This window comes from Athene cunicularia (genome assembly GCF_003259725.1).
Source record: "Athene cunicularia isolate RWA chromosome 20 unlocalized genomic scaffold, athCun1 chr20_part1, whole genome shotgun sequence".
Taxonomy (NCBI): Eukaryota; Metazoa; Chordata; class Aves; order Strigiformes; family Strigidae; genus Athene; species Athene cunicularia.
This window is the reverse complement of record NW_020799125.1, coordinates 4,085,907-4,102,679: the sequence shown is the minus strand read 5'-3', so window position 1 is coordinate 4,102,679 and position 16,773 is coordinate 4,085,907. Positions and strand designations below refer to the sequence as shown.

The 16,773-nt window shown below is 40.7% G+C and overlaps 1 protein-coding gene across 1 annotated transcript; it reads left to right on the top strand.

Moving 5' to 3' along the window:
* Positions 1-114: 114 nt before the first annotated feature.
* Positions 115-14,848, top strand: NPEPL1 (aminopeptidase like 1). Its single transcript, XM_026862226.1, has 12 exons — positions 115-297; positions 733-918; positions 2,114-2,284; positions 4,670-4,759; positions 5,433-5,514; positions 5,714-5,856; positions 6,414-6,491; positions 10,090-10,190; positions 10,834-10,957; positions 12,142-12,318; positions 12,990-13,100; positions 13,934-14,848. The coding sequence occupies exons 1-12, from the start codon at positions 256-258 to the stop codon at positions 14,090-14,092; spliced, it is 1,464 nt and encodes a 487-aa protein (XP_026718027.1). The 5' UTR covers positions 115-255; the 3' UTR covers positions 14,093-14,848.
* Positions 14,849-16,773: the final 1,925 nt, after the last annotated feature.

The window sequence follows — 16,773 nt, the reverse complement described above, 5'->3', positions numbered from 1 at the left end:
CCTTGCCCCGTGTGCCCCCCTCGGCGGGTGCAGGGGGCTCTGCCCTGCCCCGGGGTGACACGGGGGCGGCCGCGACTCACGAAACTGCTGCAGGACGCGGTCTCAGGGGCCAGATGGCGGGCGGGAGGCAGAGCCTCGCTCCTTGCCCGGGTGAAGGCGACGGCAGCGCTTCCCCTCCCCGGCCCCCAGCCCCTGCGCTGGGCTGCGCCGTCCGGGGTGTTGAAATGGTGTTGATGGCTCGTGCTAAAACGATAAATGCTTCGCATCGCGGCTTTTAGGTCGCTGGATGGTCGGCAGGTATTTTTGCCGGACTCCCGAGCCTCTTATGACAATGTTTAGCCTTCTTTTTTGTTTCTTTGTTTTTAATTTAATTGCTGTGTGAGAAAATAAGTCAAGACTAGCAAATCAGTCCTTTTATTTATCACTAGTCTCAACTTAAAAGGGCTCTGAAGCAGCCTTTGCGCCAAGTGGTGCGGTTTTAAATTTTAACTCCTATGGTTTAGAGATGCTTGTAAGGGAAAGTACATTTGTATTTTCTGGTTAATAAACAGGTTTGTTGTATTTCCTGTATCTTTTCACTCTAGAGGTTATTGCATTTAAAACCGCCTGCATAATTCCTTTGTTTCCAACACCTCAAATCCTGCAGTTAAAGAGTGCCTAACTATAGTGGGGATGAGATTGGAAGAAAAGACTGATACAGTTATTTGTCTTATATTCTTCTTTTCTCCCCAGATATGGCAGTCGGCTTTAAGCACTCTGAATCCAAACCCCACGGACAGCTGTCCTCTCTACCTGAATTACGCCACTGTGGCCGCTTTGCCTTCCAGGGTCAGCCGGCACAATAGCCCATCTGCAGCTCAGTTCATCACCCGCCTGGTTAGAAATTGCCTTCCAGGAGGTGTCAACAGATGTATTGTTGTAAGTGGTTATTTGAAAACGCTTCTGGTGAAATGTCTAGTCAAGTATTTTCTCGACTTTTCAGGATTTTAGCTGTATCCAAGGCGACCGGAGGTGGGCAAGTTTTACTGATATAATTATACTGACATTTATAAATGGTTTTGCACTGACGCGTAAACAAGACCTAACTATAATAGCTTATGTATGCTCAAGCAGTTGGAGGGAATGAAGGTTGGATATGTATGGAATGTCTTCAGCTAGGAATGTCCATGCAAAGGGAACTAGTAGTGGCTTTTTTCAAACTAGGATTTACGACATTAGAACATGCTTAAGAAGATTGACGTAGCCTGCGTGCAGGGTGCTATGTCTATATTGCGTGACCCATTTAAGGTGCTTTGTTTGTGTTATCCAGTGAATTTTAAAAAGTCTTGATGCAAACTAATGTTGCAGTGTGAGTCCTTTGCAGGACAAGCCCTTGAACTACTTTGGTCATCCTCTGTATCAGCCTGATGAATTTGTTTTTTGTTTCTGTGCCTTCTCGAGGTTAATTCAGATTTCTAGGTTGTTAGAGAGGACTTTATAATAATCAGTGTCAATAACAAAATGTAATTACACTCTTTGCTTGGAAAACTTATTTGCAAGAGTAATAGCCCTACTTATTTTTTTTCCCTTATGGTTACCTTTGAAAATGTTTTGCAAAAACTGCTTTCCATTGGTAATTTCTGTAATGAACTTCAGAAAAACCTTCTACATGTTAAAAAGCTTTTGCGTTAATATTACCCACATTCTCATATCATTTCTCTTAATTTCATTTGTTTTGGACACATATTGATGGTTCCCATGCTTTTTTTTTTTTTCCTGTCTTGATCTGTAGGCTAACCTGTGTTAATTGCACTAGTATAATTAAAGCAGTCCAGCTCCCTTATAAAGATGTCCTAATTCCCACACAGTCAAGCCCAGCAGTGTAATTCATTTCCATATGGGAAATTAACTGAACCAATTCACTGTGGTACTGTTCGTACTGTCACTCCATTCATGCAAAACATGACGTATGAGTATGTCTTGATTCAGACATCAGTTATCTCCCACCCCACCTCTTTTTTTTTTCTTTCCCCCCTTGTTCACCAGTAATATCACAGGTAGTAGATCCTTTTGAATGTAGTCTTCCATATCCCTAATGTTGTCTGACTTGTTTATCTTCTGGCTGGTGTTTCAGATGGTCTGTGAGCGGTCTGAGGTCTTCGCTTCTGCTTGTGCATTGGCCAGGGCTTTCCCGTTGTTCACGCATCGGTCCAGCGCATCAAGACGCACAGAGAAGAAAACTGTAACAGTAGAGTTTTTCCTGGTTGGACAAAACAATGGACCAATAGAAGTGGCAACACTTAAAGTAAGATTTTGTTTTTTTCGTCATCAGTTTTTTCCATTATTTCCTGAAATTATTCTTTTTTTCAATTTCTTGCATGTCCAAATACATCTGTCTCAGGCTACATATGGAATAGGTGTTGTATCTAAAGTAATAAAGGTCAAAGTTCCTTGAAACTGGTCAGTTCACAGCACCCTGTGAATAGTAATATTGAATGTATTACTGCAGCAAAGACCAAAGACGTTGTTCAGAATTTAGATTTCAGGAGTGGAAAACACCAAACAAATAGCACCATAAAAATGTCTCCTTTCTCATGTTTATGGTAGATGGAAATAGTATATTTTTAGCCTTTAATATCACAGTGTCTTCGATGTGAGGGCTTCTCACTTTCTTTTACCTGGGCAAAATCAGTATGTGGCTGTACAGGTTAATATCACAGTGAGGTCACTAAAAGTTGCTTATTATGGGATCACATACGGCCTCTGCTATTTTTGCCTGACGTACCTCTTTCACTGAGTTTTTCTAGCAGAACTGTAGCCAGAAACAAGACCCTAAGAAACAAGAGCTTGGAGATGAGCTGTACATAACAGTTAAATATGTCTAAGTCATCTTTCAATAGTGGATAATCAAACATTGTTTCCCTTGTACTTGACTGTTACAGAGAGGAAACTCCCCATCAGGTAACTTCTAGTATGCTAGGTCATTCCTCTTCAAGATCCTAACTTAAAAGCTATTCCAAGGTTTGCACTTAAGCTGTCTGGCAGCTTCCTGCTCAGTGCTCCAGGGTCTGTGCTTCAGTGCAGATGAATACTCACTTAGCTGATTAGTCAGTGTGAGGTTATACAAATCCCTTATATTTTGGCAGTAGATTTGACAAATACTGTGTTGCTGCATCTGAAATTCACAGAATTGTAGCTTTAGGGTATTTTTTTTTTCTTCCACTATCTTTTCCTCCATACTTTGTGAACTGATTTGGCCATAGCAAATGATGCCAGAGTAGTTTTCAGGAAAGTGACAAAGACAGGCACGTTATGAGTACAACTGTTGATCACTCAATTTTTCCATGCCCCAAATCAGAAAAAACATAACTGGTGTCAAAAATAGTTCCTTCAGATAGGTAGATTCCAAACCACTTGGGTTATTTATAACTAAAAAACAAAGCTGAAGTTATTTCTACCTCCTGTTCTTCCTCTTGATGTCAGTGCCAAAACTATTACTGGCTTCCTCCAAGCTAAATTTTCACCCCTTAAAATCAAGCAGTACCAGACAGCTAATGTAGAGCATGGAAGAGGATTTTTTTTTAGCTAAACCCCTCCCTTGGCATGTTGCTGTATTTTGCACTTACTGCACTGTCCAGGTTATTTTATGGGGAGGACTAGCAGGGATTGTCACAGTTTTACAAGGCAGTTATTAAATACTGCCATTATTGAGGCTCTCTTTGAGTACCCTGGAAACCAAACATCTTATTTTTGCAAGTCTCATTGTTTCCCTCAGACTTGACCTTTGGGTTAGAGCACCTCCATTTACCTGCATGGCCCTAATGGTGAATCACTCCAAACCTAGCTTGGCTCCCAAGGAGGCCCTTGTTCCTTTAGGGGAAGTAAAGCAATCAAAAGTAATGGTAGGGAATCGGGCACCATTCCAAAGCAAGCCAAGGTTTATGAGTCTTCTGGGATACAGAATGTATGGAGTCCTCAGGCCAGCCTGGCCAAGCCAAACTTCAGATGCTGCAGCACAAATGACTATCCAACACATCACATTCTTCTAAAACCCATCTTGACTCACCTGTCTGCTGTGTGTGGTCTTCAGGGTAGTGTGGCTACTGGAAAGCTTGAACAAAGTTTCCTTCCACCTAATTTTTTTGTTTCCAGTTGTTGATTCACAGGAGTTAAAAGTTGAAGCTTAGTGTCTGGTGCCCTCATTGACCTCTTTGCCGGGAGGACCCTTCTTTAAGGAAGGACCCTCAGCGTGCTCACTGTTGACCACTTTGATTCTGTCCACGCTTGCTTAGATAAGCTTTAATGCAGTCCAGGTGAGGGTCAGTCCATTCTGTCACAGGAATGAGGAAACAGATACATGCATGTTTTAAACAAATAGGGAATAGTCCACATTCCCCCTAGGCCTGCCATATAGAATGTCTTATGGTAGTAATCTTTAGTAATCTTTATTGCACTCAGCCAGTCTGCCTGCCATATATAAACTCTGCGTTTTCCCGTGTTGTAGATTATGTAATCTCTGCAGGTTTCCAACCCAAGCAACACAACTGCCCATGATTGGTTGCAGTTGAGCATTAATGTGCTCCAGAGGAACCACACATCTGGTGTAGGCTGCATAGGGCTAAATGCAAAGCTGTGCAGAAAACCAGCCAAACCAAGGTCAGTTCTCAGGTGTCCTCACTTCTTTTCATAGTGTCTGGCAAGTGCTACAGAAGGAGTCAGGCTGGCTGCTCGAATTGTGGACACCCCATGCAATGAGATGAACACAGACGCCTTCCTGGAGGTAGGTAATACACCTGATGAGTAAGAGTTACTAATTGTAAGTCTAGACTGCAGTTACCAAGAACTAGTGTTGCTATCTCTTAGAAAAACTTGTATGTCAGCAGTGGGAAGCACATCAAAGAACCTGTCCAAAGATGCTGAGGCTATTTCTTTGGCCTTTAATATTTCGTAGAACTTTACTAAGTTGGAAGGAGGCAGAGTGTACATCTTGGGGTAAGGCACTGGGGGTCAGGAGACATGAGTTCTCTATTCAGTCATGACACTGACTGCTCTGCCAGGGCTGGTGTTGTCTGATGGTGATAAAGAGTTTCTGAAATTATGGGACAGAAGTTGACAAGTTTCCAAATGAGTTTTATCATAAGATCTGGAAAGCTGTTGAGAAAAATATTTCTGTCCTGTTGCATCATGATCCAATAGAGTGAACAGCTGGCGTTTACCTCTGAAGATTTCTTTTATTGGCGGAGCTTAAAGGTCAAATTTGTATTTCATGCCATAGTAAGTCAAGGATGTCTCAGTGGAATTAGGCCATTGGAAAACCAGCACCACTCCCAAAATTGTGATTGTTTGTATGTGTATGGATGCAGAAATCACACAGAACCCTTATGTGTGGAAATTCAGAAATGTGTCCTTCTGATGACTGACTGACAATGTCCTGTTTTCTTTCCATGATAAAGGAAATCAAAAAAGTTGGCAAGGATTTGGGGATTACTCCTACCATTATTCGAGATGAGGAGCTGAAAGAGAGAGGCTTTGGAGGTATATCTTGTTGAAAATTCAGCTTTTTTTTCCTAGCAGTTAATTTGAATGCTTTGTTGTCTTCGCTCTATGTTTTATTTGCACATTCCTGCAACAGTTTTATTACCCATAGTATTCCAAGGTGTTTTACAGAAAATAGCCACAGATTGCACCCCACAGTCTTTCTTCCCTATGAGCGGTTTAATTCTCTGTTTTCCAGGTATCTACGGAGTTGGCAAGGCAGCTCTGCATCCTCCAGCCCTGGCAGTTCTCAGTCACACTCCAGATGGTGCTACACAGACCATTGCATGGGTGGGCAAAGGTATTGTGTATGACACTGGAGGACTCAGCATTAAGGGGAAGGTACATAAACACTTGTTTTTCTACTGCCTTTGCTTACGGTGTTGTCTTCTGGTGGAAATAATTCAGTTAATGTCTGTAGGAAACCAGAGTATACTTATTTGAGTAAACATTTGATCTGCTGTCATCCATATGGATGCAAACTACCAGGGGAGAAAACCAAATAGGATTCAAGGAACGTTTTACAGAGCAGTTAAATGGCTACCTGATACTTTGCCCTTTAAGCATTGCCCACTACTAGGAGAAAGGAAGAAACAAAGGTGTTTAATTTCTGATTTTGGAGACATATCCATACCCCATTTGAGTTGGCTCCAGTACAGATCTTGTAAACAACATTTTTCTTTTTTCTTTTCTAACAATTTAGCAGCAGAGGTTTAGTATTTTCCTGTTCTAAGGCAAGATCCACCAGTAAGCAGGTGCACATGTTCTGTGTTTCTATTATGACTGAGCACTGTCAAGCCTAGAGTTACAGAAGCATCAGAAATACTCGTTTTAGCAGGCAGTATGCGAAATTCTCTTTTAAACTGAAAAAAAAAATCTCTATGGTTCTGTTTAAACAGACTACTATGCCTGGAATGAAACGAGACTGTGGTGGAGCAGCTGCTATTTTGGGTGCCTTCAGAGCCACTGTAAAGCAAGTAAGTAAAATGTGTTAATTGATATCATGTATCCAAGCATTGCCAAAGAGCAGTCTGGCTTTTGGATATATTCCCAGATACGGGGGCCAGTCTAATCCTGAAGTTCTGACTATTAGTGATCTTGAGCCACTCTGCTCTTTCTGCTATTTCATGAAAATATTTCAAATCCTTACTGGGATCTTGAGAATTGTGAGAAATTCTTGGAGTGCTTTTTTTTTTTTTTTTTTAAGAGTCTTTCTTGAATTTTAGGGCTTTTCTGTGGACTGAGTGGTTTCTAGTTCCTTGAATCAGATTTATACCCGAGTTATCCAGTGCTGATTTTGTTTAAGCTTTGGGATTTGGGGCAGCTGTCATCCCCTTAGCAAAGAAGGGGATGAGTGACTCTGGAATATGAAGTCTGTCCATATTCCAAATCCTGTGCCAGTTCTAATATTAACCTACTGGGGAAGTGGCAGCTCTAGTCTCATTAGGTGCTGCTTGTTGGTTTGCTCCTGTGGTCAGAAAGTAGTAGGGGAGCTGAGAGAAAGCCAGGTTTTGAAATATGAAGAATTAAAAAAATGCTTATTGCACTTTAACAATAACTGAGGAAAAGAAGTGGCCACTGCCAATAGAACTCTGCCCTCTCCACAAATCCACCGACTGAGTCTTGCTGACAGAGCAGTTATTGCCTCCAAGGAGTATCCAAAGTTCAAAGAACATTTACTGCTGCAGATTAATGCATAGATTTGATGGAAGCTCTGTCCAGGGGATGATCAGTGCCAGATTCCCATTTCTCAATGTCTTAGCTCTGTGCCTTGGCCCTAGCAGTATGTTTGATGTGGAAAGATTGTAAACTTCAGTTATCTGCAGAGACTTAAAATTGAAAACAGATTTGTGAGCTGCACCTTAGGCAGAACAGCTAGCTAGGTCCTTCAGAAAGTTAGATCACACGTTTGCAAGGGACAAGAGCTAGAACTTGCACTGTGCTTTGGGAGAGTCTGGGAAAGCCATGGATGTGGTACCTTCTTGTGGTGATTCAGTCCTTGCTTCCGAAGTAGTTCTGTGTGTAATTATCTTCACTGAGAGAAGTTGCATTCACAATCACAGTAGGTGTGAATGTAAGTGATCTGTCATTTCATACACAATTATTGTAACAGTGAATAAACTGGCAGTAATATGTTGGGACAAACTGGGCCTAAAGAAGCTGTCATATCTGACAAGAAATCTTTGCCTTTGTATGTAAATACAAAAGAATGATCTTACTGCTTAATTTTACAATCTCATGTAAGAAGTCCTGTTAATGAAATCCATATTGAAAATATATTACAGACAGATAGTAGAAAGAATTTGTCATTACTCTTTCAGAAATTTTTTATTTTTTTAAATGCTCTTAAGAATGATACAAAGCTGGAAGAGTTTTAAATTAGCTGTGCTTTGTCACAGAGACTGAAGTTGGAAATGTTTATTGGATAGAGCGCTCTGTGGGAAGAGGGGCAGAGGTTATTATCCATCTTCAGAAAATACCTGCCTACATGCTGTTCAGCAGTTTTACAATGTGATTTAAAAGGCTTTGGATAGCAAAATTAAACATGTGAGTTTTCCTAGATAGATGCATTTCGTCCATTGCAAGCTTTCCAACATGGGAGAAGAGTAAAACATTCACTTAGATCAAGAAGTATTTCAAAAGTTTTACATGCTAACATTGAATCCTGCTTTTAAAGAGCTCGAGACAGAATGAGATTCAGGAAAAGGCAACTGATACTGGAAGTGCATTTTCACTTTTTGACAGTAGATTAACCACATCTCCCACTTGGAAAATTTGGTGCAGTCCACTGAGAGATTGTGAATAAAGTGGAGTTTTCGCTGCACAGACCATTTTGGAAGAGCAAAGGGTCACAGCTGGAAGGTTACCTCAGCAATGCTGTTTGCCCACTGGCTGGACTAGAAACTGCAAAGTTACTTTATGGCTTCTAGATGCTGCCCAATATTTTGAAAGGTTTTGATTGATGCATTTGCTGTTTAGACTTTAGAACATGAGCTGATTCAGCAAGTCTAGATTTCTTCAGCTACAGATCCAGAGATTAACAGTAAAACTGACCCTGGTTTCCCTAGAAATTTGATGTGATGTTTTTAAGGATAGCTATCCCAGTTGAGGAGGAACTATGTTTTTATTTGTTAAATGCTGCTGTCTCCCTTTCTGTTCCTAGAATTCCTCCACATAATACAGCTGTTGTATGATGATTTTATTATTTATATATTTTAAAACATCATCCATAACCGTATAAGCATTTGATTTTAAACCAAAGTAAATCTGAACGAGATACGCCAGAAGAGAAGAGGCGAAGGGGGGGGCAGAGTTTGAAAATGCTGCGTGCCTCCCAGCAGGAATGATACATTGAAAAAAAAGAAAAACCAACACACACACACACCCCCCAAAAAAAAAAATTCATTTTACCATGGATCTTTTTGGTTCTACATGGAAAGAGAGAGGATAGGGTGTAACCAACCTGTGGTGCAGGTTGGATGCTCAAGGGCAGCAAGCTGTCTTGTTGGCAGCTGGGACATCCACTGAACCAAGGGAATACCACCATGATCCAAGAATTGCCATGATCAAAGTTAGTTCCCATCAAAATTCTCAGAGATGAAATCTGTCCACCTGGTTGGTTGTTTTTTTTAGGGAAAGTACACAGTTCACAAATGGCTGCATATCAGCATTTACTCTTCCCGTCGTTTTCCACTATTACTGTAGGCTCTTCCACAGTGTGGCGGAAATGACAGGAAGGAGCTCAGTTTCTCAGATGGCTCCAGCTGTATCTTTGTTGTTCTGGAGACTAAATAAAAGCAGTGGAAAATACAGAGTTTGGAAAATAATCCCAAGCATCCTGGCTGGCTGTGTAACGTCCTCTCACAAGCCTTTGTAATTTTGATATCACTTTGAAAGCATCCGTTGCTTGGATCTTTCCTTTGTGGCTACAAAAGATGAAGGAGTTACACAGTTTGGACATGTTGTTTGTGATCACTGTTGTGAGTCAATGTTAGAGTTGTATTAAAATTAGATGAGTGTGGTGTTGCATCTTAGGTGTATTCTGCCGGTTTTCATACAGGGGTAGTGCAGTTTAGTGACTTAGGGTTTGGTTTTGGTGTGCCTGGCAGCTTCCTGGTGAGCTCAGTGGGCTTTGGAGTTGTGCTTGTGAAGATCTTACTGGAGCTGTCTGGAAAGAGCTGAACGTGCTCTTCCCAGGGAATCAGTTTGACTAAACATATCCCCCTCCAGTTGCATATGCACGTTGCTATAGGAGGTGTTTTAATTTGGGTATCTTGCAACTGAGAGAAGATAGTACAGACTGCTTAACTTGACAAGGACTTTGTAGATCCCTTCCCCAGTTGTCTGTCACATGCATATATGCTTTTATCCAGTGAGAACTCTAAAACCAGTATTAGATGTTACCTCCTTGCCTGCTTTCTGTAGCTCTTGGCCTTAGCTTCAAGATATTCCTCACAGATTTCCCATGTAATTAGTGGCATTGCTGTAAAGAAGTCATAATCCCTCATTTATTTCAGTCCCCATAAATTAGCCTCATGTGAATCAAAAGCCATTTCTCTCCTATTGTTGTTACAGGGTTTTAAAGACAATCTTCATGCTGTTTTTTGTTTGGCCGAGAATGCAGTCGGACCACGTGCAACAAGACCTGACGACATTCATGTTCTTTACTCTGGAAAGTAAGATTGTATTGATCCTTTTCAGAAAAATATTGAGAGGAAACCTCATCTGTATATCTGAGTACCATGTAGATGATGAACCTGTCCTTCATCAGCTTCCTTAAATACTGATAATTGTATTTCAGACAGTCGTAGCAGTGAGTCTTAAGTGTGCTTAGAGTTTTTTATTGGATATGTAAATACACATCAAAATACATATCATATAGTGTGAGCTAAAGTTTCCTTAAAGCACTCAGATTTAGGCATTTCTTCCAGTACAACCAGTTTTCTGTGTCCATGTGTAGTCTATATTGTCTCAGTTGCAGAGGCAGGCTACCACTGTATAAGAATCTCTTCTTGTTTTAAGCAGAGAATGATTACCTTCTTGTATGGCAGTAATTTGTAAAATTCCAGCTCGACGTGCTAGGCATTATACAGGCCCAGCAAGTAGACCCAACCACAAGGACAGGACTATTGTATCTCTTTTCCATGTGTGCTCTGGATGCTTGCAGCTGGGGAATAAGCAGCCCTACAGACTTGCAGAGTCAAATAAGAAAGCACATTAGGTTTGAATCTGCTTTCTAATCCAGTATTCTAGTCCAGACAGATGAGTCAGCTTCCAGCCTGAAGCATTATTGTATTAAATGCCCTCTCTTCTTCCTAGAACTGTGGAAATCAATAACACTGATGCAGAAGGTAGACTGATACTGGCTGATGGAGTAGCTTATGCGTGCAAGGATCTTGGAGCTGATATCATTCTTGATATGGCCACTCTTACTGGAGCTCAGGTACTGATACAGAATTGCTAGTGGACAGGAGGGCCATCCTACTGTCTGTGCATTCTACACTTCTTTGCCTCTGTTCTGCTTGTCTTTAGGGGAAAGTAGATACCGTGAACGGTTGTGCTTGATGGTGACTTCCTAAACTTGTGCAAGAGAAAGTTGCCAACAGCAACCCCAGTAAATGGTAATCTTCTGTACACATGGCACGTGCCACGAACATATTAGATTTATAACTGCATTATCAAGCAGTGTTTTCTGTTGTTTATGCAACTTTTTTGCTCTTGCATACTTAAAGAAAAAATGGTATTCTTCTGATGACATTAGCAGCTGATGTAGGTGATCCAGTACTCAATGTGTGCAATTCAGTAGCTTTATAATTAGCAGAAGTGATTTGATGATAGTGATAAGGAATTTTCTTGTCCATAAGATGGCTTACATTGTAAGTCATACACAGTGTGATACAAGGGTACACAAATTGAGTGCTATTATTTTTTTGAAATCTGTTCCTGTTTTATAGAAGGTTATAGGGGTGAACAGTGATTCTTGTGGTTTAGTTTTCTAGATAATGACTTGCTGTTTGTATCAGGAGAAATGGTGGCAAATTCCAGAAACATGAATGTTGCATACACTGATGTAGACATCAATCCTTTGAAAGTTTCTCATCTCTGTCCTACTGGAAGACTGGTGTGATGGTGGCTGCTGGGTTTTGTATATTTGGAAGGAAGCAGCCTTTCCAATGAATGAGGATGGTGCATTCAGACTGTTTGTGTGATTGACACATGTTGCTGGGGTATCCTCTGTGTGTGCATGTGTTAGATGTTTTATTTATAATTCATTGTTGATTCAATTTTATTTTGAAGGATTAATAATTATGAAGTGATATAGTTTGCTTGTTCAGTAACTATAAAGAAATATTTTTGTGGGACAGTGGTTTGAATAGGCCAGACAAATGCAGACTATTTCACTGCAGAATGGATTTTCAGAAATTTTAAAAGATTCAGCAGCAGCTACAATGTCTTTGTCTACATTTGTAATGCTAACTTCTCGTGGAGTAGTTTTGAGACATTTTTTTCTTGGTGGTTTTGTTAGATGGAAAGGAGCTGTTAATGTTGAGAAGGAAGTAGTACAGAATTATCCTACCCAGCACAGTTAAGGTGAATCCTTCCTGATTTTGTCTTATATCTCACTAGGGAATTGCTACAGGAAAGTATCATGCTGCTGTCCTTACCAATAACGAAGAATGGGAAAAGGCTTGTGTTAAAGCTGGCCGGAACTGTGGGGACTTGGTCCATCCTCTTGTGTATTGCCCTGAGCTCCACTTCAGTGAATTTACCTCTGCTGTAGCTGATATGAAGAACTCTGTGGCGGTAAGCTTATTTTTACTTTTAAATTTAATTTATTACATAAAAATGTGTGTTTTCTGGATAATGTGCTAGCCTGTTGATAGCTGGCTGAAAGCTCTTCAGGTGGGCTATAATCTTTTACAAATGGGCCATATAATTACGGTGGTCAGGATCTCTTACCTGGGAATTTTGCAGGCTGTATGTCACTACACTGACACTTAGTGTCTATTTTAAACAGGGTAGCCTGCTGCAAAGGTGTCTTTGGGCTGCTTGCATTTTAATCATGGCCTCAAGATGAATGCTAAATTCCTGGATGGAGACAGTTAAGATGGGTATTCCTCCGATTGTACATAACCAGCAGAGGCAGTAACTGGGAATGCAGAAACCAGGAAATTGAGGACAGAGGCCTTGGAAATTGCTGCAGCTGCTTTTGCTGTGTTTGGGAGTTACAACGTGCAGTTAAGTTACAAAAACATTGCAGGAGAGAGCTTAGGCAAAGAGGAATTGAGCAGGGCCAGACTGCTACCAGGGATTAAGTCAAAGGATTTACAGTATAGTTGGTTTGCAAGACTGTGTTTTAGGACCATTCATTAAGCTTAGAACTAGATTTGCATAACTTTTTTTCTGTAGGCAAGAATAAAACATTGACATTTTCTTTTCTTGTAAGACCAACTGTATTTTTACTGTTTTTGCAGGACCGAGACAATACTCCAAGCTCCTGTGCTGGGCTCTTCATTGCTTCTCACATCGGCTTTGACTGGCCTGGAGTGTGGGTCCATATAGACATTGCTGCACCTGTCCATGCAGTGAGTATGTTCCTATGACTTCAGATAGTTCCTGGGCAAAGAAAATTCCTTGTGCCTGCAGATACTCTGAATTCTGTGCAATCAAATTCAGAGCAAGAGAATTAAAGTGAAGAAGAGTTATTTTTGAAAAGCATTGACTCTTCAATCTGTGGTGGGAATTTATTTGTATTGGTAGCTTCATCCATTCATATTTTCCATCTTGTTTTTAAAATATTCTACTGGTCACTTTAATCAGCCACATCTTTATGATTGTAAACTTTGACAACTTGCCTGCTTTCTGTTCACGGCAATAATCCTAGCCTTCCATTTTCACCCATATTGTTTTAAGGTGATTGACTAGTTGAGTCAGTCAGAGACCATCTGCAGTAGAGAAGACACTTGTTTCCTCTTGGGGGAGGGGGTGTGTGTGTGTGTGTGTCTTTCCTCTCCTCCCTTTGATGGAACTTGTTTATATTCTTTTTTCCGAAAAAATAACCTGATTTACTCCCGCCTCTTTTTTTTTTTTTTTAAACCCAACTTACTCAGCTCATACTCCAAATCCATGCTCACAGTGGGTGGGACATTCCCTGCCCTGAGCATCGCTGGCATAAATCCCCCCTAGAGTCAGTGTGAGCTCTGTTCTCATGTGAATTAACTGACATTTTGGCTTACTCTAACAGGGATAGATTCCCATAGCAGTAAGGATGCAGAAGCACAAGCTGAGCAGGCCTGTCTGGGACCCTGAGTATTTGTTGTGGCCAAGTGCCATCACTGCTACTAAATTAAAACTAGATTCAAATGATACAATCTGAAGTGTGAATTGTTGTGTGTTCTTTTTTTTTTTTTTTTCCTAGGGTGAACGAGCTACTGGCTATGGCGTGGCTTTGTTGCTGTCCCTGTTTGGAGGGGCATCTGAAGACCCTTTGCTAAACATGGTGTCCCCTCTTGGGTGCAACGGTGACTCTCCCACCGAAGACATGGAGAGGGATTCCAAAAGGCGACGCCTGGTGTAACGCACCCCAGCCCGAAGTGACGGGGTGTGGGGGTTACCTCACTTTGCACTGATTCATTCTCGAGCAATGAAAATGTCACACGTCCAAAATTGCCATTTTTTTTACTATCATAATAAGATTTATTACTTGTTTCTGATAAAAACAGCCTGATTTCTTGGGTTTTTTTAAATTATTGGTGCACATGGTTGCTGAACAGTATCAGTGGTGCAGAGTCCAGGCTCAACTAACTGTATCAGGAAGAGGGCACATTCTCCTCTGAGCTCCTCACAAAACCTAACTAAGTGCATTAATGCATGAGAAGCTCTCTCTAGTCTGAAGAAGCAACTGCAGCTCTTGCTTACAAAGCCTTCTGAATTACTTATTATATGTGAGGTTTTATCAGACATTTCTGCAGGCCCCACTACATCTCAGAACACAGGACAAGGGAAAAAACCTCTGTAGACTTGGCTTATTCAATGACAATGTAGCTTAGCAACAAAGGAGATGTAATGAAAAAAAGGCCTATAGTTTTAATAAGGTGCTGTTTTGCATGTTTAATGTTTTTCTGACCTGTAAAATCAGCGAGAGTGGTCCAGAACATATCTCTACGTAAATCTTTCACATACAATTACAGAATGTATTCATGTTAAATGAGGAAAAAGAAAATAGAGGAACTGTGATTGAGTAAAATCGGTTTACAAAGCAGAGTGGCTTCTTGCCACTTAATAAATTTATTATTATTAAAGCAGCTTATGTATCCCATGTGGCGTTTCATGGTGTTATTTACATTTCTGAGAACACTGAGTGGTCCAAAATTTTGTGCACGACACCATTACTCCGTTCAAATTCCTTTCCCCAGCACTCGTACACCTGAAAACAGACTATTCTAACAGAGTAACAGCTTATACTGAATGGTTTGGGGCAGGTCTGAAGAACTTACACTGAGTCACTTCATTTGTTTGATTCAGCAGTAATCAGGGATGTGTATAAACCAGTCACAAGGGGCTTACAGGTACTAGTTTGGCTTGGACACCCACGGGAAGTGACTTGCCCTGATTTATGTCATGTCAGCAGCAGAGCTGGGAACAGAGTGACGTTTAATCAGAGCTGGTCCCTGGCCGGTGGCTCAAGCGTCAGCCTTTGGAAACATTTCTTGGCTCAGCCAGAGTGTTGATGGTGAAAAATCCCACCCAGCACACACTTTTGGCTGCTTTGCAGATAAAGTCAAGCCGAGTTGTGATGAATTACACCTTTCCTGTGTTGGAGGTGATCTCTGGAGAGAACTGGTGCAAGGTTTTAGATGGAGTTCCAACAATGAGGCACACATCTGGTTTAGCCATGAGTCTTTGATTAAAGACTTCGTGGAAATCTTAACTCAGAAGGGAGAAGAAACAACATTTTTCATTCTGGTTTTGTGGCTATATTTGATTCTTGGGCAGAATATAACTTTTTTTTTTTTTTTTTTTAAGAAAAAAGCCCAACTTCATTACTTCCAGTATTGCTTCTCCCTTGCTGTTCTGGTTCCCTGGTCCACTTGACTGTAGTTTTAAGAGATCTGTATATAAATGAGTTCTGCCTTTGGTCATTCTAGACGCTCAGTATAAAGCGCTATCTGGTACCAAAAACTGTTGTGGGAAATGTGTTGATGAAGAGTTATTTTCATTACTGATTCAGTGTGACCACTGAAGCTAATGGCAAAATGTCCAGTGCTCTGAAATACAGTCTTCCATCTCTGTCCGGTAGAAACGCTCATCAGATTAATAAATTCTAATTTTGAAATTTAGTGTTTTGCCAAAATGAGGCAGATTTTTACATTAAAAGTAGTCTGCAGTTTTATGGCCTAAGGCTGGCTTCTAATGTTACTCACTGAACACAGCAAGCCCAAGTAAAGGAGAAATCAGATTTTGATGACTGATTATTATATTCTTCAATTTTGCTGCATCTTAAAGCATAAAATTCTGCTGGATTTCATTTGGAAGGCACTTAACAGAAGCTATCTTTAAAAAGCAATATTTAATCTTAAGAAATCTAATATGAAATACCTGAAAAGCAAACAGGATAAATATTTAGGAAATCAAAAACTGAAAACCAGCTTAAGTTTGCTTAAGTAAAGTAAAATAAATCAGTTTGACACCTAATAGTAAAAAGGTCTGATGCTTCCTCTGTTTCAGAGATACAAAATAAACACTTTTTAAAAATTCCATTAAAAAATCTCTTGCTGTTCTCGATGTACATTATTTCCTTCTGTTTTAGAGGTCTGTTCTCTAGAGCAGGAGCGTAAGACCTACACAAGACAGTGATTTGTGAGCCATATCTGCCAGACAAATCATTCTCTTTCCTCAGTGTTTCACTGAGCTTGCACTGGGCTCATTCTTGTTAAGGTCACTGGTTTTTAGCCCCCTAATGAGTAGATTTTTAGTTCCTCCAAGGCTTGCTTCCACAACCTGGATTTACCTACCTGCTTTCCAGCACTGGGCAATTTTAGCTTCTGCTGCAGTGTTTGCCCTGAAGTATCTTGGTATGAGACCTGGAGGCAATCTACAAAAGAGGAGATCCTGAAACTGCCTTAGAAGTAGCAGATACTCAGTGTCAGAAATTAACGTGTGGGGTAGTTACCAAAGAGAAAGATGCTTGTGTCGAGCAGCAAAGCTGGAATTTGGTCTCTGCAGCTGTCACCCACTTCTGCCGATCACTGTATGGCC

Bases quoted from the DNA above. Each gene is read 5' to 3' on its own strand.
- NPEPL1 (XM_026862226.1), top strand. From the start codon at position 256: ATGCTTCGCATCGCGGCTTTTAGGTCGCTGGATGGTCGGCAG. The intron at 5,515-5,713 runs GTATATCTTGTT...TCTGTTTTCCAG, and splicing joins GAAAGAGAGAGGCTTTGGAG to GTATCTACGGAGTTGGCAAG. The intron at 10,958-12,141 runs GTACTGATACAG...ATATCTCACTAG, and splicing joins CCACTCTTACTGGAGCTCAG to GGAATTGCTACAGGAAAGTA.